Below are 27,509 nucleotides of genomic sequence, written 5' to 3' on the forward strand. Positions count from 1 at the left end.
TGTTTCCATCAGGTGTCGAGAAGGATACCAAGGAATCCGCTGTGACCAGTTTCTGCCCAAGACTGACTCCATCCTGTCGGACCCAAGTAAGACGCACTTTGTTTTTCTTTTCTTTTTTTTAACCTCCAGTGGATACAGTGTGTCTAGATCTATGATACAATAAGTCCATAAACTCAAACGTATAATAAAGAAGTGAACACGAGAGAAAGAAAGCTCATTCTGAAAGGGTCTGGGTCCATAAGATCTATTTTTCAGACTATTGATCTACATCAAAAACCCAAAAGGAAAAATGAAATATTCACTAGCATATATTGAGAGTTACTGAGCATGTCCTTGCTGCCGCTCCTTGGTCTGCTATGCAAACCAGACATACTGTGTCAGTATGGTTCATACAGAGTAAAAATAGGAATCTTTTCAGTGTGTTTGACAGTTTACATTTAAAACTTGTCATACAAGCATATATCATATTCCTTCAGAGGTGTTATTAATCATGGCAGCAGCAAAGCAATCATGGAAGGGCTTTTCCCCTTGAGCGAAAATATATCTGGATATTACATTTAGTTTGTACCCTGAAATGCACATGCATTGTATAAAGTAGATTTCTTTTAATCTTAGCAGCTATTATTCTACTTGCACTGATTACTTTGTTTCCAGGTGAGTTTGACCTCCTGCTTTGAATTCCAGCAGGGCTGTGGGCTTAGAAATATGATACAATATGATTCCTCATCAGTTTTCTAATTTTTTGATTTTAGACAGGTGAAGACGCTGAGAAAGATAGATGAAAGCCAGATATCAACATATTCCACATTCTTGACAACAATCACCAGTAGTTCAACAGTGTTCCTTCTTTTTATGTTTAGGTAGCAATAATTTATAGAATATTCAGCATTCCAGCCTTGGCTGTCCTTCCTTCTAATGTTCGCTGCACTTTCTTTACACAAACTCATAATCTGTCCTCCTATTACCTTTTCATTTTCTCCTCTCTTCAGTGCCTTCTCAAATATCCTCTCTGAGTCAGACTAATGTCACTTCTCTCATTTCTTTATCTCCCAAACACACGGTGCTCTCAATGTCACACAGTTGAGGGAAGAACACAAATTGCCCTAACTTATGTCCTTACTCCTCACTATCTATTCCATATTAATTTCCCAGGTCTCCTCAGCTCATTCCAAAAAATATGCAACCTTGTCACGCGGGCACTAACGTTGTGGCAGTACAATAGCTTATCTGTGACTTTTTTACTAACAAGCACCATGCTGTAATAGCACTATTTACCATAAATGGACAGAGATACGCCTTGGAATTTTTACCCCATAGACATCCAATAGACGTCCAACAAAGGAGACTCACTGCAGTGTTATTAAAATCTAAATTCCCTGTTAGGAATATGAAGTGTTATACTTGATTGCAAAGGAGAATGAGACATGTTGATTAGATGTGGCGAATGCAGCATTATTGCTCGCTATTTGTTAATATCCTTTACTTTCCAGATCATTAATTAAGTCTCTGTAATGAGGTTTTTAATTCCAAATGAGTATTAGGGTAATTGTCCTTGTTAGAACAACAGCAGTGTTCACTGAAGTGACACCCATCGCTTTGTTTGTACACCAACCTACTGACCTGAATGTATTGGTAGCTAAGAAATGTTACCACCCCCATCACTTAGCTAAGCAATTTGTCAAATGTCAGAGAAAAACAGCTCCTGATTGTCATTCTGCTTTGTTGATCCAACTGAAGGCACATTAGACATGATGTTCATAGCACCATTGTTCTCTGAAACAAAGAGGAGGAGGGGGGGGGGGGGGGGGGGGGGGGGATACTGCAGCAGGTACTTGTACTAAGAGAACAAACTTATTTGATGGTATTTTGATAATTACCCCTTTGATCTGTACACTACCTGTAAATTTAATAAAAGCTTCCAGAAAAGTCTCGGAGAATTTGGTACACGTTTAAAATTAATATTATTTACAATATTCATATTACTTTTTAGCATGCACTATTAGTATTATTAATAGTACATGCTAAAAGGTCTATTAACTACACAACGGGAGACGAATATACAAAAAATACTTGTAATTTATCTCCATATAATAGATGGAAGTTAACAAGTGCTCCGAAACTCACCAGAAGTTTTGCTAGAAATAATATTACTAAGCTGTGAAACGAATTCAGTCAGTTAATTAATTGGGGATTGGATGTTCAGGTTTATTTCTGTTTTGGGTTTTTTTTTCTTTCTCTCTCTTGCCAGTGACATGCATGTTCAAGCAGGTTGAGGTCAGATGTCAGACTTGCACCTGTCCATGAGTAAAACTGTGCATAAGAGTGATTCGTGAATCTTTTTTGTACTTTCAGAGAAAAAACTGCATGCCCTTTTTGTTCTTTAGAAAAAATACTTGTAGGACATAATGTCCTCCAGGGGTGAAGGAATTAGCATTTAGGTGAGAAAAACCGAACTTTTACCTAACAAAGAACCACACGGTAACCATAGCTTCAAATTGGTTTTCTTATCTCACCTACTATTTCTCTCTGTGATAATAGCGAGGTGAATTTCCATACAAATTGTCTAAGCATTACCAAGCCATTATTGTGCATTGAGAGACCTCAAATTGAATTAATCCAGCACTATGAAAAAGGAAAACAGGGTCCTTTTAAAAAAATGTTTCTAAATTATTCTGGCAAAGACAAACACACACAAAAAATAAAAATAAATAAATAAAATAAAAACTCCCACCTCCCCCACACCTTTCTGTTTGCTTTAACCTGCACTACTCCATCATTCACTTCTGATCTTTTTCATCTATTTTTGCTACTTTCTCCAATTCTGTGCCTGTCCTCAATTCCTTTTCTAAAGGAGAAAAAAAAAAGATTGTCCTGCTTTCAGGTCATTCTCAACAGTTTCTATTTCTTTTTCAGCCAGCGGACCCATTTTTGACACATCTCTGTTTTCTGTTCTCTACAATGTTGTCTAGGCAATGGATTTCTTTTTTCAGTAACACCATCTTTTTTCTTTCTTTTCCCTGTTTTATTCAACTACGTTCTCCTCGAAAAGTTGGTAAGTGCAAAGTTGGAAAAGAAGAGTGGCAGATTGTGGCCTTTCTTCTTTCCTCAACCCTTAGATAATCTTGTCACAGCATCACTCTCCTTGACTCCTTTGCTTGTAGTTAATCAAATCCTAATTTCTCAGGTTACCTCTGTGTCTCGTGCTCGAGCTTGCCTCAGTGTTGACATCCCTGTTCCCTCTTCCAAATTTCCCTCCAGACAGCCCTCTCGCCCCCATCTGTCTCTTGCTAACCTCCTCCGTGCCATCTTTTGCTCACCACGCATCTTGTCCAAGCATCAGACCTTATCCCTTCTCCCCTGCCTACAGTTTTCTGTCCAACTCATCTCCTAACACTAAGTGGCAGGGCCTCAGATGGACTGAGGTTTGAATTGCGCCAGCTAAAAAGGTTCACCAGCAGGGCAGACAAACGCTGCCAAGGACCTCTGGCAAGCTGGGGTCTCGGTGGAAATGAAGGACGGGCACGAACGAGGAGGAGAGAGGCCGGATGAAAGTGCACGTCTTGTGAGGAGGGCTATCGCACTGTCTCAGGGTCTCCAAGGATGAAAGGAGTGCCGTGACTCCAGTGACTATACAAGCAAAATCACAAGGCAGCCAATGAGGAAGAAATTTTGTCTTCTGAAGGAAACGGGCACAATCATAAGTTGTATTATAAAGTATTGAATAATGGATGCGTAATCAAATGGAATATAAGAAATGGCATCAGCCAGGGTTACATTTAATAGATAACCTGTAGAGGAAGGAGGTAAAAGATCATGTACAACATCTTTATTAATATGTCGATATGATTAAGTTAATTATCATTATAATTTAAGCGACGATACATCAAAACACTGGGGAAGCTTTGAGAGTAAGAGCTGCCAGATTGATTTATTTTGCTCAGTAGTCAAAAGTAGAAATATTACTTTTGCTGTTAGATAAAACGTAGAAATGCAGCACATTCTCATTTCTTCTAAGTTAAATTTTTATATAACAGCTTCAAGCTAAACCATTTAAAACTGTGGGTAACCACTTAAAAGCAGCCACATGCAGCTCAAAATGCAAACCCAGAGAATTATAATGTAAACTCTTTTCAAATTATCAAAAGACGCAAAATATGCTGGAATAATATTTTATTCCTTGGAATTTCATTGTTTCAGTCTAGAGATGGGCAAACAGGAAACAATTATCTAGAATATTGTCTGTAAGTCAGTGGGAATGGGGAGTGGGCTGACAGAGAATTTTGCTCGTTTGGCTCTGTCCTGGTGTAAAAATACTACAAGCTGAAAAAAGTCAGCCTTTCAGTGTCGTATGAAATAAATGGCAACAGTATAACCATTTCAAAATAAGGAATGTGGATGTTGTGCACACCCATTCCCAGGTGGGTACAGGACAAGGTCACAAAGGGATGTGAGATGCTTTAATATTTTCTCTGGCAGAGAAATGATAGCACCTGGCAGTCACGATTTCTTAAAATATGTGGGAGAACTTGGAAAATACAGGGTTTAAAAAAATATGTGGTGTAATGAGGAGCCCAACTTAGCCAAGTCTAAAAGAATAAAGGCAAAACTTCCAAACTATATGGAGGCTGAGCACAGCTTATACGTGACTCACTGATGCACATTTAGTTCTCTAAATGCTGGCATGGCTTAACACTGTGCTTGTCACCCAACTTGTTTGACAGGATGTCTTTGAGATCAGAGATTTATTTAGGTTTCTCCCGAATCTGTCAAAGAGCAACAAAGGCTTTTTGTTGCCATCCTTACATGCAGTATGTCAAATCTTTTCATTGCTCAAGAAATTGAGTTCAAACTCTCTTCATTGTCAACAAAGCTTTTGTTGTTCAAACTGGAAGGTTGCAGTTTGGCACTACGTATCCTGAAGAACTTTTACAGTATTCAGGAACAACCACAGATGAGACCCAGACCATATTTTCTTTAAATAGTTTTAATCTCTTCTGGCTTCCTTACATTAATCTCCTTCTTTACTGCTTCCATGATCTACATGGCCTTTCAATTATTGTTCTGGCCACATTGAAAAACATATCGAAAGCTTCTGAACTGAAGGCCCGGGAGCCAAGACGCTGTAGTTTTACAGCGTTGTAAGGGAGACTCAGAATCAGCATATTTTCATCTATAGCACATGCATCATATCACACCCCACAGACGCAGTGAGAAAGATTTACTGAGTTAAACCAGAGAACAAATTTACTTCACACTATCTTTATGAGATCTGATTTCATGCTTTGCAGGTTTGTGCGCACCACAGACAATAACAGTGCAGTAATCATGCAAGTCCAATTTCCAAAAGAATACAACCCTGTATTTCACATCATACTGCATGTTTCAATCCGTAAGATATAAAGGAAACATAAAACGTGTGATTTCTTTAAGCTTCCAGCTTTTATCACTGACCAACTGTTGAGGCAACAAAAATATGAGTCACCTTGTATAATTGTGGCTACAATAACGATCTGCTGAGCTTGTGATGAATGGTGTTTGTTCACCGCCGTGGAAATATCTGCGAACAAAAAGAGACCACAAACTGAAAATCGCTCATCAAATGTACATATGCAGTATTTTATAAAAGAACTACGCATGAATGGTATTTCAATCTAAGGCTCCATAGCCCCCAGTGAATGTTTCAGAAGCAATGGTCATTTGGTTTTCCTAGAAGTTAGACACGAAAACACAAACTTCTGTGTTCAGTTAAAATAAGACCAGACACATATTTATATACAGGCAATCGCAAAGTAATTTGTCATCTTCTGCTCCCACTGGGATTCAGGAAGAAGGCTTCTTTTCTAATATGGGTCTTCTCAGATCAATATCATTAAAAGAAACTAAAAATGCTAGCTCTGAAAGGAAAGCAATGTGTGTTTCCACTGGGCTGAAATCAGTCCTGAATGATCTGTCACCTGTAGGTGATTTTAATATTGCCTGTTCAGATATGGTCATTGCAATAAGATGCAATGTTGCTCCAGCTCTAGATGATTAAAGTCGTTCTTTGTAGGCGTTACATTATAGAACAGGCAGTATAGATGACTAGCTCGAAAAACATAGAGCAGTAAATGTCTAAGAAAGCAGAACAGTTAGCGCATACAACGCTTCTACCACATCCTTGGTTTACTCTTCTCAAGTGAAGCTGGCACATTTCTTTAAGTGAAGGTTTGTGTTTTTAAAGGGTGAACTGTGCCTTACATTTTTGCATTCATGTTTCTGCATGCTTGAGTCCCCTTCCTGGCATTGTCACACAGTTTCAGAAAGTGCAAAGTGGAGTCTCACGAGGCACCCTGTTGAATTTACACCATATGAAAGACAAGGAGGAAACGAGTACTGATACCAGCAATAGCTCTGGTATCAGCCCTCCTTATTACACTGACTCATTGTGGGAAGGTAAATCCATATCCTACCACAATATGGACAAAGAAATGTCAAGTCTGCATGACTGACAGCTTCACAATACCAAAGTCTGAGGGGGTCTGATCGAGTCTAGCGCTTAAGATGAGAAAGTTAGGAAAGTTGTATAGAGAAGCAGATTAAAAGCCTTTGAATCTTGGCTAAAGGATGTGATATATTTTACCTGAAAATATTTTTTAAAAAGATATCGCTTGCTTTGTATGGATCTCTACTTCTGAGGCACAGACTACTTTTAATTGGCATTTGTCTGGAGTGAAGAAAATGGCCACATTCACATCTAGACTACCCATTAAAGACAACAAAAGAATCCTCTTTTTGACAGCAGGTGTCTTTGAAACCAGATGAAAAGAATCCATCTTGCACATTTGTAATTTTCAGCATCTCCCCCTCTCACTGTGTGTTTGTTTGTGCATACATGCAAGAAGCTGCATGGGATTACAAATAGCGCAATAATCTATGAGCTTCTGTTGTTATCCTTCAATAATCAGGCAGCAATTACACTCAAATTAAAAAAAGAAGGTCCACTTCCATGGATCCAAACCAGCACCAGAGTAAATATAAAGCTGAGCTACGTTTGTTGGTTACTAATGTAAGTGTCATTTTATGTAGTAAATGTTATAACATGTTAACTGACAAATGCTGTACGTCTCCTGTAGCTATAGAAAGTGAAATATTCTTCATATGTAAAAAGTGGCTTTGTTGACTGCGGCCCACAGTTCCACACACGGTGTTGGCTCTCTGGAATAGCTTCCTGTCACACCGACATGTTGTCATTATTATAATTAGTTCCACCTGCATTTTTCCTGATTAAATGAGTCACCAGTCTGCAGGAGTTCACCATATCATGACTCAAACATAAAGAGGGAACAGGCGGCAGTGGTGTTGCTCCTCAGCAGGGCTCCACAGCTTCACCCTCGCTCTCATCAGAGACCTAGGCCCTGCTGGAAGCAGCACAACAGATGCGAACTTACTGTGCACTGCAGAGAAAAAGGAGATCGTAAGAACAGAGAAAAAAAGTGAACAACAGAATATAGCAAATAATGTTTATCGTTTAAGGAAAGACGCACTGGAAACTGAAATAGCTTATTGTAGAATCTGAGGTGTCCTTGTGGGATTTTGAGCACGTCCAAAATGAACTGTGCCTCACCTAAAAAGCAGATGAAAGCAGGTGGCAGCAGCACGAGTCTGAGGCATGCAGTCTAGTGAGACTCGCACGTCATAGTGTCATGTCATCAGAGCCCAATCTGTACTCTGTGTTCAAAAGTTGCAATTATGACAGACTATCATATAATCACATTACACTTTAGCATCAATCCGACAGTTTTTCTTCTGGTCTCAGAATACTTCTTAAAGAAAAGTGTCTGGACTTCTTTAAGTTGCTTGAAGACGTTTCACCTCTCATCTGGGAAGCTTCTTCAGTTCTAAGGTCAAATGGCGGAGAGTCCCAGATTTAAACCCAGTGGGAGTTTCCCCCCCAAAGAGGGACAAAAGGACCCCCTGATGATCCTCTAATCACCTGAGCCAAGGTGTGAAAATGGGTGCGGGTCCCAATCAGCCAGGGTTTCGGGTGAGCTCATTATGAAACCTGACCCCACCTTATCATGCGATTTCCTGAGGTCAGATGGCCCAGGATGTGCGTTAAGGCCTGGTAAATGACCTGTATTTGTATAGCGCTTTACTAGTCCCTAAGGACCCCAAAGCGCTTTACACAACCAGTCATCCACACATTCACACACTGTACATTGTAGCCACAGCCACCCTGGGGCTCACTGACTGAGGCGAGGCTGCCGAACACTGGCGCCACCGGGCCCTCTGAACACCACCAGTAGGCAACAGGTGAAGTGTCTTGCCCAAGGACACAACGACCGAGACTGTCCAAGCTGGGGCTCAAACCGGCAACCTTCCGATTACAAGGCGAACTCCCAACTCTTGAGCCACGATCGCCCCTAAAGCTGGTTAAGGCGTCTGGGGAGGGAACTCAAAACTGGATTATAGATGGCAGACAGTTGGTGTCGTAAACCACAGCCTCTGTTCAAAGATATCTGCCATCCATAATCCAGTTCTGAGTTCCCTCCCCAGACGCCTTAACGCCCAATCACATCCTGGGCCATCGGACCTCAGGAAATCACATGATAGTGTAGGGCCAGGTTTCACTATGAGCCCACCAGAAACCCTGGCTGATTGTGACCCACACCTGTTTTCACACCTTGGTTCAGGTGATTAGAGGATCATCAGGGGGGTCCTTCTGTCCCTCTTTGGGGGGAAACTCCCACTGGGTTTAAATCTGGGACTCTCCGCCATTTGACCTTAGAACTGAAGAAGCTTCTCGGATGACAGGTGAAACGTCTTCAAGCAACTTAAAGAAGTCCAGATGCTTTTCTTTGCAAGCTCCTTTGACTATGATGACCTGGATGACTGAGAACCTTCACAGACAATACTTCTGATAGCACAGAATCCAAATTTCTTCATTTTGCGAAAATTAAAAGGTTTCTATAAATCAGTAATATGGCTGAACTGGTACCTAACTCCAGCTTTTAGACCAGGTGAGAGTCGGGCATCGCCATGCTTTGAGGGTGGCAATGCTTTGATCTCATTTTGTCTTTTATCTTGATGTCTGTCTATTCACATGGCACCAGAGTAAGATAGCATTCAGTCAAACAGAATGAGTCTGTGTAGCTCCAGCACATGCCTGTGATCAGCTATGAAGTATGGACCTTAGCAATTTTCTACCTTTTTTTTTTTCAGAATAGGTCAGGCATGAATCCAGTGATCCTCTAGGTGGTCTTTTCTTTGAAAAGGTTCAACGGGAATTCTACAAAGTTATGACTTGCTGTACAATGCCTCAGTGCCTGAGGAATGATAATTGGTTGATTTAGGCATGAGGAGGAAATCTGAGGCTCAGTAGGAGCAGAGCCTTTTTTTTTCTTTTTAGGGTCACAAGGGGGCTGGAGCCCAGCTGTTATGGGGAAGAGAGAGGGTAGCCCCTGGACAGGTTGCCAATCTGTTGCAGGGCTAACATGGAGACAAACTATTCATGCTTACATTCACACCTACAGCCAATTAAAAATCACCAATTAACCTAACCGTATGCATGTCTTTAGACTGTGGGAGGAAGCACAGACACAGAGCGACCACACAGAACGGCCCCTCACAGGACTAACCAAGACACTATCACACTGCCCCAGAGGGAAGGGGGGGAAACTGTGAAATAAAAGCCTTGTCCAGTTTTTGAACTTAAGTCAGAAAAATAAAAAAATTAAAGGTGACACATCAAGATGAAAATTCTGGACCTCATTAATTTCTATACTCTGGTTCCAGCACTGAAGGCTTGGTTTGTTCTTTTAGCTGCAAGGGCACAAGCAACTTTGCCAAGCACTGCAGCAACCAAAGGCTGGTCGTGCATGGTAGAAAATCGTGGTCCTTAATCACAGAAATTATGCAACATTTGTGAGTTATCTTACAAATGATCCTTTACTCATCAAAGATTGCATTCCTCATGATTCGACTGCACTATCCAAGTTGCACTTCTCTGCCACTGAGCACTTGGAAAAATGAGAAGACAGTATGGGTAAAGTATATTTAGATGGTGGCTGTAAATTCTCAGCAGAGCTCTGTCCTCTACACGAGCTTGCCAAGTTTTGCAAACTGTCTGACGGTGTTGCTTGCTGCATGACAAAATAACCTCCTTGCAGGGAGACAAGGTGATGCAGGACATAGCCGAAATGTGTTTATCCATTTCACTTTCTCATTGAAAATATCCAGCAGATTATTTCGAGGCAGGTAGATTCAGTGCTGATATTTTGTGGAGGAGTTCACCTGCACACACGTGAAGTTTCTTTTTTCAGAGCCCAAAGTGGGAGTGTCATTTATAGCATGGCTGCTTGGGTCCAGGTCCTCAGCAGGGCGTTGGCAGTTCGCTGCTAATAGCCTTCGCCTGTCAGCTCCTAATGAAACACACGAATATAGACAGGGGTTAATTAGCTGCAGGTGTGCCTCATTGACCACTCGGGCCAATCCTGGCTCACTTGAATCTCATCCATTTCTCAGTCTCCACCTGGTTCACCACAAAGCACAGCACATTAGAACACACCGCCTGTTAAACTGCTTTCAAGAACCACAGAAATGTCACAGAACAGGATTAACATGGCTGCTGTTCCTGTGGGCTGCGGCTGGTGAAGGTAATGAATGAATAATATAGTAGAGCTCACATTACTGGGCCATATCATTAGACACAATTAACGGGGAATTAATTTAGAAGAGAGGTAAAGTCTGAAAGTATCGATTTGCACATGAGTGATGGCCTGATCAGTTAATCGCATGCGTTACGCTCGGTATCTAACATTAGAATCAACAGTAATCGCTGAATCTCTCTTTTTATTTCCCTCTGCTTACAATGACAGAAAGCATTCTGCATTCATCTCCTTTTAAATGGGCAGAAAACACATGAAGCTTTATTGTCCTCTAACTTTATATTCCTCCCTTTGTGGGTGAACTCTGTGGCAAATGCAAAATCGACTACTGCAGTGAAGCTTAATGGATACTGATTGCTGAGCCCAATTTATCTTCCGCCAGTCTATTGCCATGGACAGGGATGGCAAGCAGTAAAAAAAGTGGAGGGACATTCTGTAGTCGACACATATCACAACATATTTACACATTTAATAAGCCACTCATAGAAAAGCAGATTTTCTGCTCTCAGTGAGTCTGCTGTCATCACTAAAAACTAGAGAAACTCTATGTGATGGTTTCTTGGTTTATACCTTTGGTATCCTGTGGCAGCACACGGGTAATGTCTGATGTCTGTCTGACAATGATTCAGATCTCTGCCTCAGATGAAATAATTTATTTGGAGAACCAAATTCATGGCGTGATCCATTCTTAATGAATTTGAAAACAGTTCTTCCTGATGAAAACTGGCAAATAAGACTAGAAAAGCATTCTGTAAATGCAAATCCATTATACTGCAAAATTTAATCCAAAGACTATCCATCAACCCTCTGCAATTTTCTCTTTTTCTCTTTTTGCAAAGCAATCCAGTGGTGTGGACTGGATGCTTTGGCAGGCCATATCTCGCCTACAGGCTATATTTCTGGCTCCTCTGCTATAGAAACTAGAAGATATGAGACTCCAAAAATATCATTAATAACCAGCTATGTTTATGCCATCGAGTCTTCTATCCTAATAACCAAAAAGGTAATACTACGTTCTCAACGATACCGCCAAAAGGACTAATGCAACTTTCAAAAATCATTGCTCAAAAATATGCAAGACATTCAGGATGTGACAGTGCTGCAGTAAAGGTTCGATTCGTTTTAAGAAGGGGATCGAGTTCATTGTTTTGGTAAAATTAAGTACTCTAAGTAAATTAGAGGGCGCGCTTTGTCATAGTTTGCCATAATTACTAGAGCTACCTAAGGGGGTTGTTCCTAGAGTGTGAGTTGAAATGACTGACAGAGCCAGGAGAGGTCACTTGACAATACATATATGATAAGCTGCTTATACAAAGGACCTCTGGGAGTATTTTTGTTTATTTTGTGTTTTTAAACAAAATAATTACCTAATTTGTAATAATGATAGAATTCCCCATATACAGTGTGTATGAGTGTGATAATGGCAGAAAAGTACCTGTTTAATTCACTTACTATTAATATTAAGACAAGTAGCTGTGTGTGTGTGTGTGTGTGTGTGTGTAATAAACCAGACAGCTTTGGTGATTTTAAACAACTGTCTCATCTAAAGCCTTCCTAGCTGCCGCAGTGATTTAAACGATTATGACAACTTTCCACAAATGCAGGTGGAGAACGTGCTAATGGTGAGCAGACCTCTGTGATGGAACAGTTGGATGAGGGAGATAGTAGAACAAAATTACTTGAAATTGGCCTCTCCAAATGGCTTTTTAATGCTCCTTTTTGAAAGCTTTACCGCTTAACAACTGAGGTTGGTGTCATTTTCTGTCAGCGGGATCCTGTTTGTTTCAACAATTTGAATCTCACTTTTTTGCCGTCACTTACACAGAATCTTTGAATGCTTCTCCCTGCCTATGATTAATCAATAGTACGAGGTATCACTAAGTGCAGTTCACATTATGTACGACCAAATATACCAAGAATAATTAAGGCCAAGCCCAATTGATTTGCTTTGGCTTATTTATGAGGGAGAACAGAAATGCAGCTCTCTTATGTAACTCGGCCTCTAATTGAATCTAAGAAGTTTAAGTCAATTCTAGTTGGTAATTTCTGTTTATGTGAAAATTTAAAAACTAAATGCAGAAATGCAGTAAGTTATTCATACTTATATTTTTCAGACCAGTTTTGCAATCATGTGCATCTTTATTATTTTTCATTTTAAGTAGTTTCTGGGTCAAATTTTGTGTTTTTAGAGTCAAATTTGATTACACTTTCAATGATAGGAATTGCAAGAAGCATGATAAAGTGTTTTTACATAGCATAATGTTGCTGTTTAAATACATTTACCACCATTGATTTGGCCATAGTAAAAAATAAATCCCTACTATGCTGTATATATATATGACTGGTTTCCCAGTTTGCTTCACTTTTGTATCCCTGGAACAAAACTGCTCCATTTCATCAGTTAAAAATAATAGAGAAACTGAACGTGTAACTAACTGAAGTATGCACCCTAATAAAAAGCCAAAGAAATAACATTAGAGTTGCTGTTCGCTTCTATGGACAAACAATGGACTCCTCATTTAAAGTTATCTGCTCTAAATTGGAGCCACTTTCTTTCTCACTATATTCCTCTTTGTTTCTGTCTTATTCCCTCTTTCGTTCTGATTATAAGACTGAATTCATTACACCCTTTCTGCTTAGCATGAATGAAGATTAGCTCATGGGTATATTAAGATGTGCTTCCTGCTTTTTGCTTCACCTGGATGTGGCTCTTGTAGTCATTAAACTACCAAGAACAAAAGGACTGATCGGGGATCAGTGCACAGGTCATATGGCCATATTAAAATGCACTGCAACAAAAGGCAGAATGATACTAAATGGCAAGTGGGAATAAAAGTAACTTCTGTTATCCCAAGATTTTTTACCCTCCTTCCTTGTATCCTTATATCATTTTAATACAAATCTGTTAACCTTTGAACGCACAACTTGAGGATGTACCATTATAAGATAATAGCCTCTAAGTGTAAAAAGTTGGAGACTTTCCTCTTCTCAGCAGTTAAAGTTCTACTCATTTGCTGCACAGGCAATATTAGCAGTATTGTAACACTGATGGTACTAAATTACTTACTTTTGGTTTGATGGTTATGCTTCAGTTCAGTTGTATTTAGTTATAAACCTGGACTATTGTTGAGCTAACTTTTGCTTTTCCATGTTTCCTATTACATTAACTTCCATTAGCTCATGTTGCAGCCTTCTATATATCTATATTTTCAACTGGCAAAGTAATTGGAATATCAATTACTGGGAGGGATTGCTGGGACCGTTGACATACTAGTCAGCTCACTTAAATCATTTAAATAGCTGGATAAAATCAGACACGCCTGAACAATTAGGATGCCTGGATCCAAGTTCAGTTTGAAACACTGGGAGTCAAAATAAATGTTTGGCTTAGGTGGTCGAGTGAGTGGTCCAAAGGTTTGATCCCTAGACCCCAGACCCTCCAGTAACTCATCTACTTGAGCAAGACTAGAGAAATTTGCTCTAGCTGGTTGGCCAGTAGCTTGGACAGCAGCTGTGGCTTTAGAGATAGTGCAGGTCAGAAGATTGATGGATCAGTCCCTGGCTTCTCCAGTCCGTGAGTATGAGTGGAGTTTGCCAGAATACTGAACCCTGCATCCAGCTTTCTGTATGAATGGCTGAATGTGGCTTTGTGCTAAAACCTTTTTTGTATTCCAAAGGAAAAACAAGTGTTATCTAAAGGCCAGACCATTTACGTGTGTGTGGAAATCTGAATGATGTAAGTGCACACTTTTATTATTTGCTCCCAAATGGAAATTTCATGGACAAAAATCCCTCATGAATCCAAAGGCTTCACCAACTTCCTGAAGAGCTATACTATCTACCTTCCGTATAAGCAGCCTCTCACATAGTTTGGATCAGCATATCTTAAAAAGCCCAAGTGGAGAGTAGCGGAATTGGTTATTTATCTGCCATTTCAACTTATTTCTGGGTAATGAAATAGAGAGTGAAAGAGATGATAGACATAGAGAGAGAGGGGGGGTGACAGTCACGAAACTCTATGTGACTTAAGTGTATGACATGTGCCTTGCCCTGCTGAATCATGGCTTGCCCTCTGTCTGTCTCCATCCCACTCTCTTCCACCTTCTCCTGTTCCTTCCCTTCTCTTTCTCTCACTCTTGCTCTCGCTCACTATGCCCTTAAAACTTAAACTCTCCCTATCACTTACCAGAACTACCCAAACTCACTTTTGACATCTCTTGCCTGCCTCTTTCATCCTCCTCCACCCCTGCCTCCTCCTTTATTTCAGTGCTTGTGGGAACTGCTTACTCTTCCCTACCTCCTCCTCTCTTACTCATTCATCCCTGTGATGCCTGCCAGCGAGCCACCCTCTTCTTATTCCTTCCTTATAGTTTCCAAAAACACTTACCAACCTTGCATTGCTACATCTAAAGACTGGCTAACTCACTTGCTCCTTTCACTTTTCTACAACTGTGATTTAATCAGCACACATGATAACTTTTTAAAGGTGTTGATTTTAATTTAATATCTGCAAAGATTATAATTTATGGTACAGACTGAGTCTTCAAAAATTATATTTTTTGTTTGGTTTGAGTTTTAATTGGTATGTTTATTTTTTGTTGCCATCCTTGCACTCCAAGTCTCTTGATGAGAGTGCAAATAAAAGCTTGGATTATTTAAGACAACAGTACACGCTTGTAAATTCACTGAGGGGAAATATAGCTCATATTTCTGCCATTTAAAATTGTGTGATGTTTAATAGTGATAAATTACAGAATAATTAGGGAACGGCAATTTACATGGTGACTAATTGGCATATAATATCATATCAAAATAAAATTAATCTCTTTGACAGGTTTTCAGCAGCCTGGATGCTGATGCAATGGGAGCTAAATTTGAATTCCTCACAAATCTTTCATAATAAAAAAGAAATATCGTCAGTTTTGTGAGTTATACTAGGACAAAGTTAACTTGAAAGCCAACTCATTAATTTGAAAGTCTGAGGAGAGGTCGTTCAGAGATACTTACCTTTGAAGTTTTTTATTTTTAACACCATAGAGAATATGTAACCCCAATTCCAAAAAAAGTTGGGATTGTGGAAGTGGAAACAAAAACAGAATGCAATGACTTGCAAATCTCATAAACTCATATTTTATTCACAATAAAATATAAGAAATGCATCCAATGTTTAAACATCACATTTCATGACAAATATTCGCTCATTTTGAATTGATGGCGGCAAAATGTCTCAAAAAATTTGGGATTAACTAGCAACAGGTGAGTAATATGATTACAAATGAAACAAGCATGTGAGAGAGGAGAGTTTGTGACAGCGGTTTATCAATCTGTAAAAAAAAACTGCACCTACAGTTCGCTCAGCCATGCAATGTGGTCATATGATCCAGAAACACAGCCTTCTTCTCTGGACCAAAGCCTAATGGACTGAGGAAAAGTGGACAACTGTCATCTGTAGTCACAAAACAGAATGTGAAATTCTTCTGTAAAAACATGGCTGGACTAAAGAGAAGAGAGACCATCCAGCTTGTTTTCAGTTGCCAGCTTGCACATATGGATACTGCAATTATTACAACAGCATGACATCATAGAAGAGTCTCCATCCCGAATTTCTTGAGGTCCAGAAGTTTCACCTGTTGAAAACATTTGTGGCATCATTCAATTTGATTTATTTATGTAGCGCCTCAAAGCATTTTATATTATGAAGAGAAAAATATGACTGTTGAGCAGGTAGAATTCCATATCAGACAACAATGGGACAACATTCCTCTCCCAAAAGTCCAGCAGCTGATCTCTTTAGATCCCAAACATTTATGGACTGTTGTTAAAAGAAGCGAGGATGCTACAGAGGGGTAAATATGGCCCCATTCCAACTTTGAGACATGTTGTTACCGTCAAATTCAAAGATGAGCTAGTTTTTTAAATGTCTAAGTTTAAACCTCGGATGCTTTATTTCTTCTGTCGTAAATAAAATCTGGATTTACAAGAATTTAAAACCATTGTGCTGCATTTTTATTTGCATTTTAGACAGCACCCGAATTTCTCTGTGATATGGGTGGTAATAATTTAAATTGACACCACAACCACAACTCTAAATCTTCTTCTTTGTTTCACTCCTTATATGCCTCACCCTCTGAACCAGACAGCCCAAGCAGATCAAGTCTGTGAAAGAACACATCACAGTTTTAAAATGACTTTTAACAGTCACACAAAAAGAAGGAAGCAGAGGGATCGATTTTTTTGTACCGTCACGAGCCTCAATAAAACCAGAATGCAACACATTACATCATGCTTTTTTGAATAACAGACCCAAATCATCAACTCTTTTTCTAGAGCTATAATTCTCTTCCTTTTAATGTTCCACTTCCATAACCTGTGGAGTCACTCCTTCCACCTACACTTTCAGCCCGCAGCTGAATAGGTTATTTTCCTAGCCTTATTGGGAAAGGAACTATGAAAAAGAACAAGCAAGGATACATGTGGATGAAAAGGGAAAACATCAAAGAGATAAATCACACAAAAAATTACAAAATAACAGGAAATATCATCCGTTGAAGACAAATGGCAGTAAACAATATATAAAGGGTACATGGTGTTATGGAATATTTAAAAGTGAATCTTCAAACATGTAATTCAAGGGTTGGATTTGTACATTATAATCTGGGGGCTAGAGAGGAAGATGCGTTGTCAGTGATGCGACCCCAGTGATGACTGACAGCTCCCTGTAGGCGTTCCCGCGGTGACTCAGAAGTTTTGCTGACTATTTATGTCTTCATTTTGATGAGTTGAACAGCACAGATGATGCACAGCGGCCTTAACAGATTGGACCAATTACTGAGTGTCTAAATAATACAAAGTCCCATCACCATGCGAAATGTTCAAACTTTGGATTAAACAGCATTTTTTGACATTTAGAATTTGTTCTGTAGTGAAGGAAGGATGTGCATAACTTTTTCTCCAGCTTTTATAAACAGTTCTCTTTGTGAATACACTTCAGGCCCATTTAACTTCAAGGCTTTCAAAAAACATCCCTGGTGTACAATTTGTCCTTCTGCAACTCAAAAAGGGCTCAGTCAACCAATTTTGAGAGTGAAAGTGATTTCAACCCAAGTCCTCGCAACAAAAGTAACGTCATTTAAAAGCTGTTGTCTCCTATGGTTGGACCTCTCTGTCTCGTTTTGTGTCACTTTGTTTTAATGCTGTACGCAGGGTACAAATTTGAGGGAGGTCACTGTCGAATGAAAGCGAAGACTGCAATTCCATCAGCTAAACACAAATGCAAGGACGAAGCACTACTGTGTTTAGACTGGTGAAAAATGTGCAGTTTATAGAGAATGAGCATTCTTTATTCCCTTTACTAGCCACATTCCAGCATTAATGAAGGGATAGGGAATTATTTTTAATATATTATTCACTGAAACAAGATCTCACCTGATTTTTCTATTCATTTTGTATATTATTTGAGGTGCGTGACAAGCATTCCCAACCAAAAATAACAGTTTGGATGAGTCTGACAGTTGAAATAGTGAAGAATTTCCATCTGATACTGGTTATCTGAAGCTGCCGTGTTCTTGATCTATAGTTATTCTTTTTTATCCCTTCGTGTTTTTCTGCTTTTCCATTTCATTCACAGTGGGGCTGGAGCCTATCCCAGCTACCATAGGACAAGAGCCAGGGTACGCCCTGGACAGATCGCCAGTCTGTCACAGAGCTAACACAGAGACACGCTCACGTTCACACATGTGGGCAAATTAGAATCGCCAATTAGCCCAACCTCTCTAATGAAATGCCTTTGGCCTGTGGGAGGAGTACGCAGAGAGCACTGATGCTGACAGAACAGGAGAACAGAAATGCTCCGGCTAGACTGTAGAGGTGTGGTAACAGTGCTAACCACTCCTCCACCATGCTGCCCAACAGAAGCTTTCAAAGTAATACATTTCTCAGGAAAAGACAAGGATAGATGCTAGAAAGAAAGCAGTTTGAAAAGTTTAAAAAAAGGATATTATTTGGCTCTAAAAATGAAGCCAGTGTAGCAACTGCACAAACTGTAGTTCCCTGAGTGGCCACTAAAGGCTCCAAAAGTGACTCAAAAGCCAGCTGCAGAAATAAGCATGTTTACAGCCTGGTATAAAAGTCAGTTTTGCTCCTTATAGCACATGAGAATGAAGGTGTCATTTTTCCCCCTGTACTCAAAAATATAATATATACAGAGACACCAGTTTGCATTTTACTGAAACATAAAGGTGTGTGAGTGATTGTTGCAGGTTGTTTGTTTTATTAAGGCTTTGGCCAAGAATGCAAATTCAGAGGCATTAGAAATGCAGCTTTGCCATGCAATCGCTGGTTTCAATGTGACATACACACAGTCTGTTAGTTAAAAATCAGCTCTTGCTGAGTGAAACAGCTGTTGGGTTAATTCATGAGAGTGCTGAACTAAATGTTAAACCAAAACAGTGAGCTAAAGGATGTTAAATAGCTCGGCAGCTTTATGGGTTTTGTGATAATTCAGGTCATACAATTTGGTCAAATGAAAACGACTCAAGACTTTTGGTTTTATTGCTCAGTCGTGCATAGTTTTCGCTGAGTGTGTTTAAGGCATAAAATAAGCAACCCCAGCCCCAGCCTATTGTTTGGACCACTCTTCTTTATGGATGCAGAGCAGACTGCTCAGATGAAAGACTTTCCGCCACTTTTGAAGATGCACATACCTTGTTACTATAGCAACCACTTTGGGTAAAAACAACAAAAGAAGAGGGGGTACGAGGCGGGGAGAACAAATGATGAAACGATAAAGCAGGTCAGTGAAAGATTGGATTTAAATTCAACAAAGACTGGAATTCAGCGGATAGTCCGCTGATGTTTAAACACCCTCCACTCACGGCCGTTAATCTGTCAGGCTGCAGCGAGCGAACAGGATGCCTCCCATCAGCCCAGGGCAGACTTGTGATCTGAAGCAATGTGTGAAAGCAATTTGAAAAAAACAAGTAAACCACTTTTAGACTGAATGCTATTATTTTCCCAGTTGCTGACAATGTTGTGTTTTAAGAGCAAGCGCTAGTCAATTCCCCTAGACTTCTATGTTAAAATGTCCAGTTTTAGCAATGACGTTAGCAGAACAAAGTCATTTTAGAGGATTTTACATATATGTAACTTACCCATGTAAATTCTAAAACTTACGCACTGGTAGTTAAGCAATATTAACATAGCTAGTTTGGTGGTTAACCAAACCAACAACTTGTCCAAGTATGTGCTCCAGTTTTGATGACTGAAATTCTTGTAAGTTATTAATATGCCATCAATTAGCAGATATTTCACACTTTGACATCACAGTGTCTACGGATGCAGCTTGCTAACTTGCAAGTTAGCATCAGCACTCCGCCCTTTAATCTAAATGTTGTCACTTCTGAACAAAACTTTTTAAAAAGATAGCGGTGATGGTGCTAAAAAAAACAATGAATATGTCCATCTTTTATATATTTATTTATGGGGGTTGTTTTTGTTTTTGTTTTTTATTTTTTATTAAATTCAAAGTAGCTTTTTTGAAGTTTTTCTTTTCTATTAATATTACAAATATAGAATTTTATATTAAGTACATTAAAGAATAGATTTTGTGTTTACTTCTTTGCACAAGAATAGGCTTTTATCTCACAGAACGCGCATAAACACACCTGCAAAAACTTGTAAATGACATAATATTGTGTAATGCAAAGCAAGAGAGTCCCAAATTGAGAAACCCAGATTCTCTGTTGCATCACATGATTATGTGGCTTATCCATACTGAATTTCATCAAAGCTGAATAGTGGACAAGGCAGTGTCATCATTTACTTTCCCTCCAGTCCTACAGAGCCGCCATCTGTCAAATATCAATTTACTTCCTGCTCTCTAAAGAGTGCTGAGCCCTAATTGGAAATAGCATGTAACGTATTCTCTGTTCTGCACACATGGAGAGTGAAGCTATCAGTCAGTCTGAGATATGAATATGATGCACTCGCTCCCTCAAGCCCATCTGTGGAACAATTAATTTTTTTATCTGACAGAGGGAAATAAGAACGATGAAGATTGTGATATTGTGTCTACTGGAGTGCAGATGGACAAACTGCAGCATGAGTATCGTCTCTATTTAGGAAAGACCGTCGCTACTTGTTCTGGAGTAATGTCTTGTTTCCTTAATGGCACATTCGTAACGAACTGAAACAGAAAGTGCTAGATGCTAAATCTACTAAATTTACTAAGTTAATGCTAAAAATTAAAAGAACAAAGCAAAACTCCAATCTCCCTTTTGCTGACGTTGTTCTTGTGCACCCCTTACACTTTCTTTTTTAGTAAGCTCATCCACTTCTGCTTTCGCGATTTCATCATAAACTTCTAACTTGACAGTCGCTGCTTGCAGGGAGCAGACATCAACATCAATTTTCATGCTGAGGATTATCAGTCGTGATAAGAGCATGGTCTCCAGTCATGACCCAGATACTAAACAGCAGTTTTCAGTGAAAGAGTTCCCAGTGTCCAACCCCAAAGGTAGCACTCAGCTGTGGAGCGTGACCAGGGGCATACTTCCTTCGTCCCCCAGTGGCAGACTGTTAATGCTGCAGTATTATTTCCTGAAGAATCTGACACGAAATATTTGCATCACACAAATTTGTAGTTTGTGTCACTCTGCACACAGCACACTGAAAAAACTATTTTTTTCACACCGAAAAAATTCTCACCATCCTACGTTGCTACCAGATTTGATTCGTCATGACTTCACGACATGTTGTTTTTCCCAAAATGATATTCAGAGTGTGGGGTCACCATTCTGACACAGTAAAAGAAATCCAGCCCACATCACAGATGGACAAGTGCAAGTGGTCAGATCTTAAAATAGCAGCTGCACTGGAAGTGGCACAGAGCTGCTCAACATGACCTTAAAAAGAAGATAAGCCACATTGCAATCAGTTTTACATCAGCAAAGTCCCCGACCTTTGGCGAAGTATTCATAGAAGTGAAATAACCTTAAACATGTCACAAGCTCAACAATAAACATGACTGGAAATAGAGACATTTCCCTCATCAGTGGCTAAGATGTGAAGAAAATTAGGTAGTCCTGCAGATACATCCTAAAACCGTCAATTAAAGTGCCCTAATGAGTTAAATTCAGTCAGACAGTATTACAGCTTTTAATCTGCATCCATCACAAGATGAGTAACTCTAGAAGAGTTCATTTTGACTTTTTTCTCCTTTTGATTAAAAATCCTATTATCATTTTTTTTCTCTTAACTCACTTTTACTTTCACTACTTTGATAAAGGCTACATTTGGATTTTTTTTTCAACAGCAAGGACCCAACCATGGTCACCGCTTTTACGAGAGGAGAATAGACAGCCAGGCTATGCTCATCATGTTTCAGTCAGGAATAAAAGATACTCTGATTGCACTCCTCTTTTGTGTACGTGGAGTTCATGCCCCGTTATGTCCTGTGCTTAATTAATCAGCAACCCTAAATCTATTCTTTACATTATTTTAATGCCTTATGATGTATATGGTAGTGAATTCAAATTAATGCAGTCTGTAAAACAACTGTGTGTGTGTGTTTGTGTGTGTGTGTCCCTGTGGAGGTCAGCTAATCTGTCTTCCATTGTCAAGCTCACTCCAGAGGTGGAAATACACACACACACACACACACACACACACACACACACACACACACACACACACACACACACACACACCATCCCTGTCAACATATGAGTGCCCACAGGGAGAGGAAGTAGGGCAACATGCTGAAGACTCCCTGCCACCCACACCTGCCTACTCCTCAGGCTGCAAACACACACACACAGTGGGGAGTTTCCACTTTCTTACGTTTTTCGGGGAGGGGGGGGATGCTTGGTTTATTTTCCCAGGAGACAACAAATGAAAAGGACTAAAAGCTTGAAGGACATTGTCTCATTTTTGTTTTCAACAGCACTTGAGCAGAATTAAACGAATACATTGGTTTTTCAATTATAGAAAAAAATACTCGTCCTAATTGTGGTTTGGCAGCAGCTTTGGCTGTGTTTAAATAATACTCTTGAAAATAAGAAGCACCTGCACTGTGGCATTTTTTTTGCCTCTACTAAAAATGATTTTTATTTTATCTTAAAGCTGATTCACCTTTTATACACTGTATATATCATATTTTTGCAAAATGCTATCATTGGGAACAAAATTAGAAATGGATTTTGTCTTGTTTCTTGTTTCCTCCTCAGAATCAGTACTTTCAGCTGTCAGCCTTCATTTGCAGTTTTGACCATTTCATCAAACAAAATATTCTGGATGTCCTTCACATCCTCTTTTCCCTGTCCTCAAATATGGAAGTTGTACTTCAGCGTCTCTACGTTGTAAGATTTTTGCAAGTTGTGTTTTGTGATTTGCATCTTATCAATTGTAAGATAATATTACAAACTCAATCTAGAGATTGCAGCAATCTCTCTTTGCATTGCATTTGTTACATGTGTTATGATGATACCAGCTAGAAGTTTCTTCATTTCTGTTGTTTGGTTAGTAGGTGCAGGTTGTAGCAGCCATCACACTGAAAGCTAAAGATCAGAAAATGTATCCAATTATCTTTATATGAAAGGTTATTACAACGGTCAACTGTGAGTTTCTCTCACACTACAACAGGGGGCCAACGTTTTGGAGCCTCACAATTCTTCCACATCTGCAACATTTTTTGATTGTGTGTATTTAAGCTCCTCTCTTTGATAATGCTTCTTAGAGATTACTTTTTTTTGAATGAATGAATGAATGAATGAATGAATGAATGAAAAGATGTCTTGTTCCGATCAGATGTGACATCAGGTGCGGCCGTTCCTGCAGAGCATAGTATTTATTAGGGCTGGGCTATATCATACCGTTCACGGTAATACCGGTGTAATTTTGGGCAACAATAGGAAAATGACATATCGTGATAGAATATGGGTAAAGCGCGCATGCGCAGTGCCTTTGTTTACATACGCACATGGCGGCGACACAGAATGAGAAGAGCGAAAGCGGATCGTTAAATGAAACAGATGAACCAGAATTGGTTTGTAAAAATGCTGCAGCTTCAGTGATGTGGAACTGGTTTAGCCTTCGTCCGTCACACAAAGCATTATTTTTGGTAGAACATGCTAGCAGGCCGTCGCTATTACCGTGTTGTTTGGAAAATACAACATACTTAAAATCAATCCTTTGATTTTTCTGAAAATCGACAGAGCCCCTTATAATTCCGTGTGCCTTATGTATGAACTCTGGTTGTGCTTACTGACCTCGAAATGATTTTATGTCGTACACGGCGCTCGAAAATCTGTCAAATGTTTTAGTGCGACTTTGCTAAGCTACGAAGCCGCACCGCTTGATGGATTGTCGGAGCATTACAGCTATCGTAGGCAAGAGCCTCGCGGAGTGATACGTACTGTGCTTCAACATAATATTACCGTATTGTGTGTTTAACCTCTTTTTAAGTTTTGTGGATATTATACATGGTTATGCTGAGGATATGTCGGCCAGTTTCCACTGGAAATGCCTTTTGGTTAAACTGTCAGCGAGGAATTTGCATTGTTACATTTTTATATAACTTTAATGCACATAAAAAAACAGCTGCTTGTTTAAGTGAACATACATTGATGGGGTTTTTTGCACTAAAGTTGTGGAGTTGTAAAGTATTTTTTCTAGTGTCAATTATATCGTCAGTTATGTCGTTATCGCAAATTTTCAAATGTATAACGTGATAAATATTTTTGGTCATATCGCCCTGCTCTAGTATTTAACTTACAACACCTTGTGGGTTCTTCCAGCTAATGTGGTTTACAGTAGCAGAAGTGCATACATCTTGAGTATAGCCAGCCCCAGTGGGAACTAAGTCTTATATCCTGACAGTGCCGGTGCTGATATATACTCTACCAACCAAGCTATACAGAAAATGAAATCCCAAACCTTGGCAGCTTTAGTGTTAGTCTCTTCTCTTTGAGCTCCATGGGAAATTGAGTTTCCAACCCAGCAACAGCGCTTATAGCTCTACCCAAAGGGATGAAAAAGTGCAGAATTTCAAAGAACAGATCACACCATCATTTTCTTGTAGCTGTGCAGATATCAGCGAGGTCACTGATGCTAAAAATATACGTGCACGTGTGTCATTATAGAAAGAAATGGAGATTAACTGTCTACCAGAATTGCAAATAAAGAAAAACATTGTGCATTTTTTTAATAAAATCAATGAATAAATATATAAATAAACCTCTCTGATGTCAAATTGGGAATTAAAAACAGTTGCCAAATATTTGGTAAAATGCAGCTTATTCCAAAAGCTTTTACTGCACTGTTTATCTCGTTCACCTCCTCATGTCCTGCATCACAGGCTTTTTTGAAAGGAGAAATCAAGAAGGCATTGGAGAGAGGTCTCTGGGTCACCGGCAAAGTGAAAAATGATCCGCTTACATCTGTGCTAACATTGCCCGATAAGACTGGGGGCAGATTGGACAGAGATTTTCGCATTAGAAAGACCAGCTCACCCACTCTAAGATGTAGGACAGGGCCACTGAGGAGATAAAGTCACTGTCAGTGCGAGAGAAGCCATCGGTAACACCACAGACATCTGCACTTCCTTCAGATTATGTCTACTAGTCGGTGACAGGAGTTTTTCCTGTCTGTTATCCTTGTATAATATGTGGCAGTGTGAGAGTGATCATTTGAAATTGGATCTAATCAGAGGTGTCATTTTACTTGACTATTTGTGCAGTGGTTTTTTTTTCACGGAAGTCATGAACCGATTTTTAGGGATGAAATAAGAAATTCTGCTCTTTAAAAGCACAAAGTTGTAAATAAGAAACAGAAATGGTTAAAAATAACAGATCTTTTTGTATTATTTTACTACTAATGGAATCCTGCAACACTGGCCACCTTTGGTGAGAAGTTGCATCAGTAGCGATAGTTTGGAGTGGAAGCAGACGAGGCTTGGTACACGGCTGGTTAGAGCTGGCAGGAGAACCAGTGGGAAGAGTGTAGAGAAAGGCTGGCTGGTGGGCGTTGATTGGAGCAGAGAGTCAGACAGGCAGGCTTTATCCAGGAAGAGATGATGGTGGAAAGCGTGCAAGGCAATTGGCACACTGATGAGCAATGGAGAGCAACCCATGACACAGAAAGAAGGCATAACTTTGAGACAACTTGACTGCAAACTGTGACTAGAGACTACAGCTAGTTCAGCTGCAGTGTCAGTGCCATGTAGAAGGACTGAACAGGCTGAAATTTAAGGTTCAAATACTGCTGGATCTTAATGAGAGGATGAGTTTCAGATGTGCCAGTTGATTGGTCAGTTTCAGGAACTTCACCCAGACAGACACGCATGGAGAGAGGGCTTTTCTCATTTCTCTGTTCCTTGCCTTCCTGTCTCCTCTATCCTCTGTCCTCATTCACTCTGTGAATCACCTTCAAGAACGTCTCATCTCGTCAGCTCAGTCTCAGTGTCCACACTGAGTCACTGTTACAGTAAGTTATTGAGGGCTGTACCATTGTCAAAGTGTGCAAGGGCACCACAAGAAACATTTCGAGCCCTTCATGCACACTTTCGTAAGTCTGCATTTCTGCAGACTTTACCATATGCATTTACCCTCAGTTCACAGCGTTGTTACACTACTAAGGGATGCCACACAGGCATTAAAAGAAAACTGTATACAAAGAAGACTCCTTGAGGGTTACAGGATGAAAGGTGACATAAAATTACAGGAATGCAGCATGTTTTATCACAAACCATGCTTGTACATTATTGTTTTTCAAGTTTTATTTAGTAAAGAAACATGACAAAAATACTAGAGAGAATGAGGTACCTGTCGTTCTCGCTATAAGAAAAGAGCTTTGAATATATTTAAAAACACATGCAGTCTCCATCCCTTTAGATAGTCAGTAAAGTGTGTAAAGCCATGTGCTAAAGTGCTCTTGGACTTCACAGCTGTATACAAAGGAGACGTTAGGTACCCTCTGTGATGCTCTTGTGCTTAGGTCTTAAGATGGATATCGGGATCGGGCTCTAAAATGTATCTGGAGACGGGAGCAATCAATAGAGAGAAGAGTTGTAAGACGAGGATATCGAGGATGACCAGGTGCACCTTGAGAAAGTCTTTTCAACCATGTCATACAAAACAGCTGTGCCAAACAGCTGGAATCTTTAAAGCATGGTGGTAGAAGGATTTTACAAATACATGTGTTTATTGTTCACTGGTTGTGTTGGTTATCAAAGGAAATCATCTCTACCCTTCAACATTTGTGGGTGTGATGACTAAAGGAAGAAAAATATATTATGTGTGCATTCTTGTCACACTGTGTCACACTGGGAATTGAATATAAACGGTTTGTTTTCATGAACACTGTCATGCTCATCTGACAGAGATCATAAATAACAGTAGTAGTCTTAAAAACCCCACAATGAACCGATTAAGAAGCTGTGCACTCCTCATTCTACACTGACACTGTCTTAAAATGACAGCTCAGAAGCAAGGATGTCTCATTTTGTTAATGCCTCCTGCCTCAAATCCTCTCTCCTCATGCCTCTTCCTTGATTTCTAGTACTGAGATGAGGACCGTATAGAAGGTATGGCAGCCATGGCAGTTTGTCCTGAAACAACAACAATAATTTCCACATTTCGACTTTTTTCTCAAAAGACATTTTCAACTCTAATCTTGAAATTTCCACTTCTGTGAAGTCGACTGTGAGGAGGCGAAAGAAGCTTGAATTGGTTTTATTAACGTGATATTTACCATCTGCATGTGTCAGCTGTATCAGCTGAGCCAGTAGCAGATGGGGGTTGGCAGCAGGATCCGCTGATCTGCTGTAACCGTGGCTGAGCTCAAGTTTGTGAATGAATTTCATCCTCA

At 39.7% G+C, this 27,509-nt stretch overlaps 1 protein-coding gene across 1 annotated transcript in view; it reads left to right on the forward strand.

Annotated features, from left to right (window-relative positions):
- The window catches only part of nrg3a (neuregulin 3a), a 356,242-nt gene that overhangs the window by 285,637 nt on the left and 43,096 nt on the right, over positions 1-27,509 (forward strand). The window contains exon 3 of the mRNA XM_080868339.1: positions 13-86. Coding sequence (XP_080724465.1) covers positions 13-86 — 74 coding nt within the window. The remainder of the gene's footprint in view (positions 1-12; positions 87-27,509) is intronic.

Source organism: Rhamphochromis sp. 'chilingali' (assembly GCF_963969265.1).
Source record: "Rhamphochromis sp. 'chilingali' genome assembly, chromosome: 20".
Classification (NCBI taxonomy): Eukaryota; Metazoa; Chordata; class Actinopteri; order Cichliformes; family Cichlidae; genus Rhamphochromis; species Rhamphochromis sp. 'chilingali'.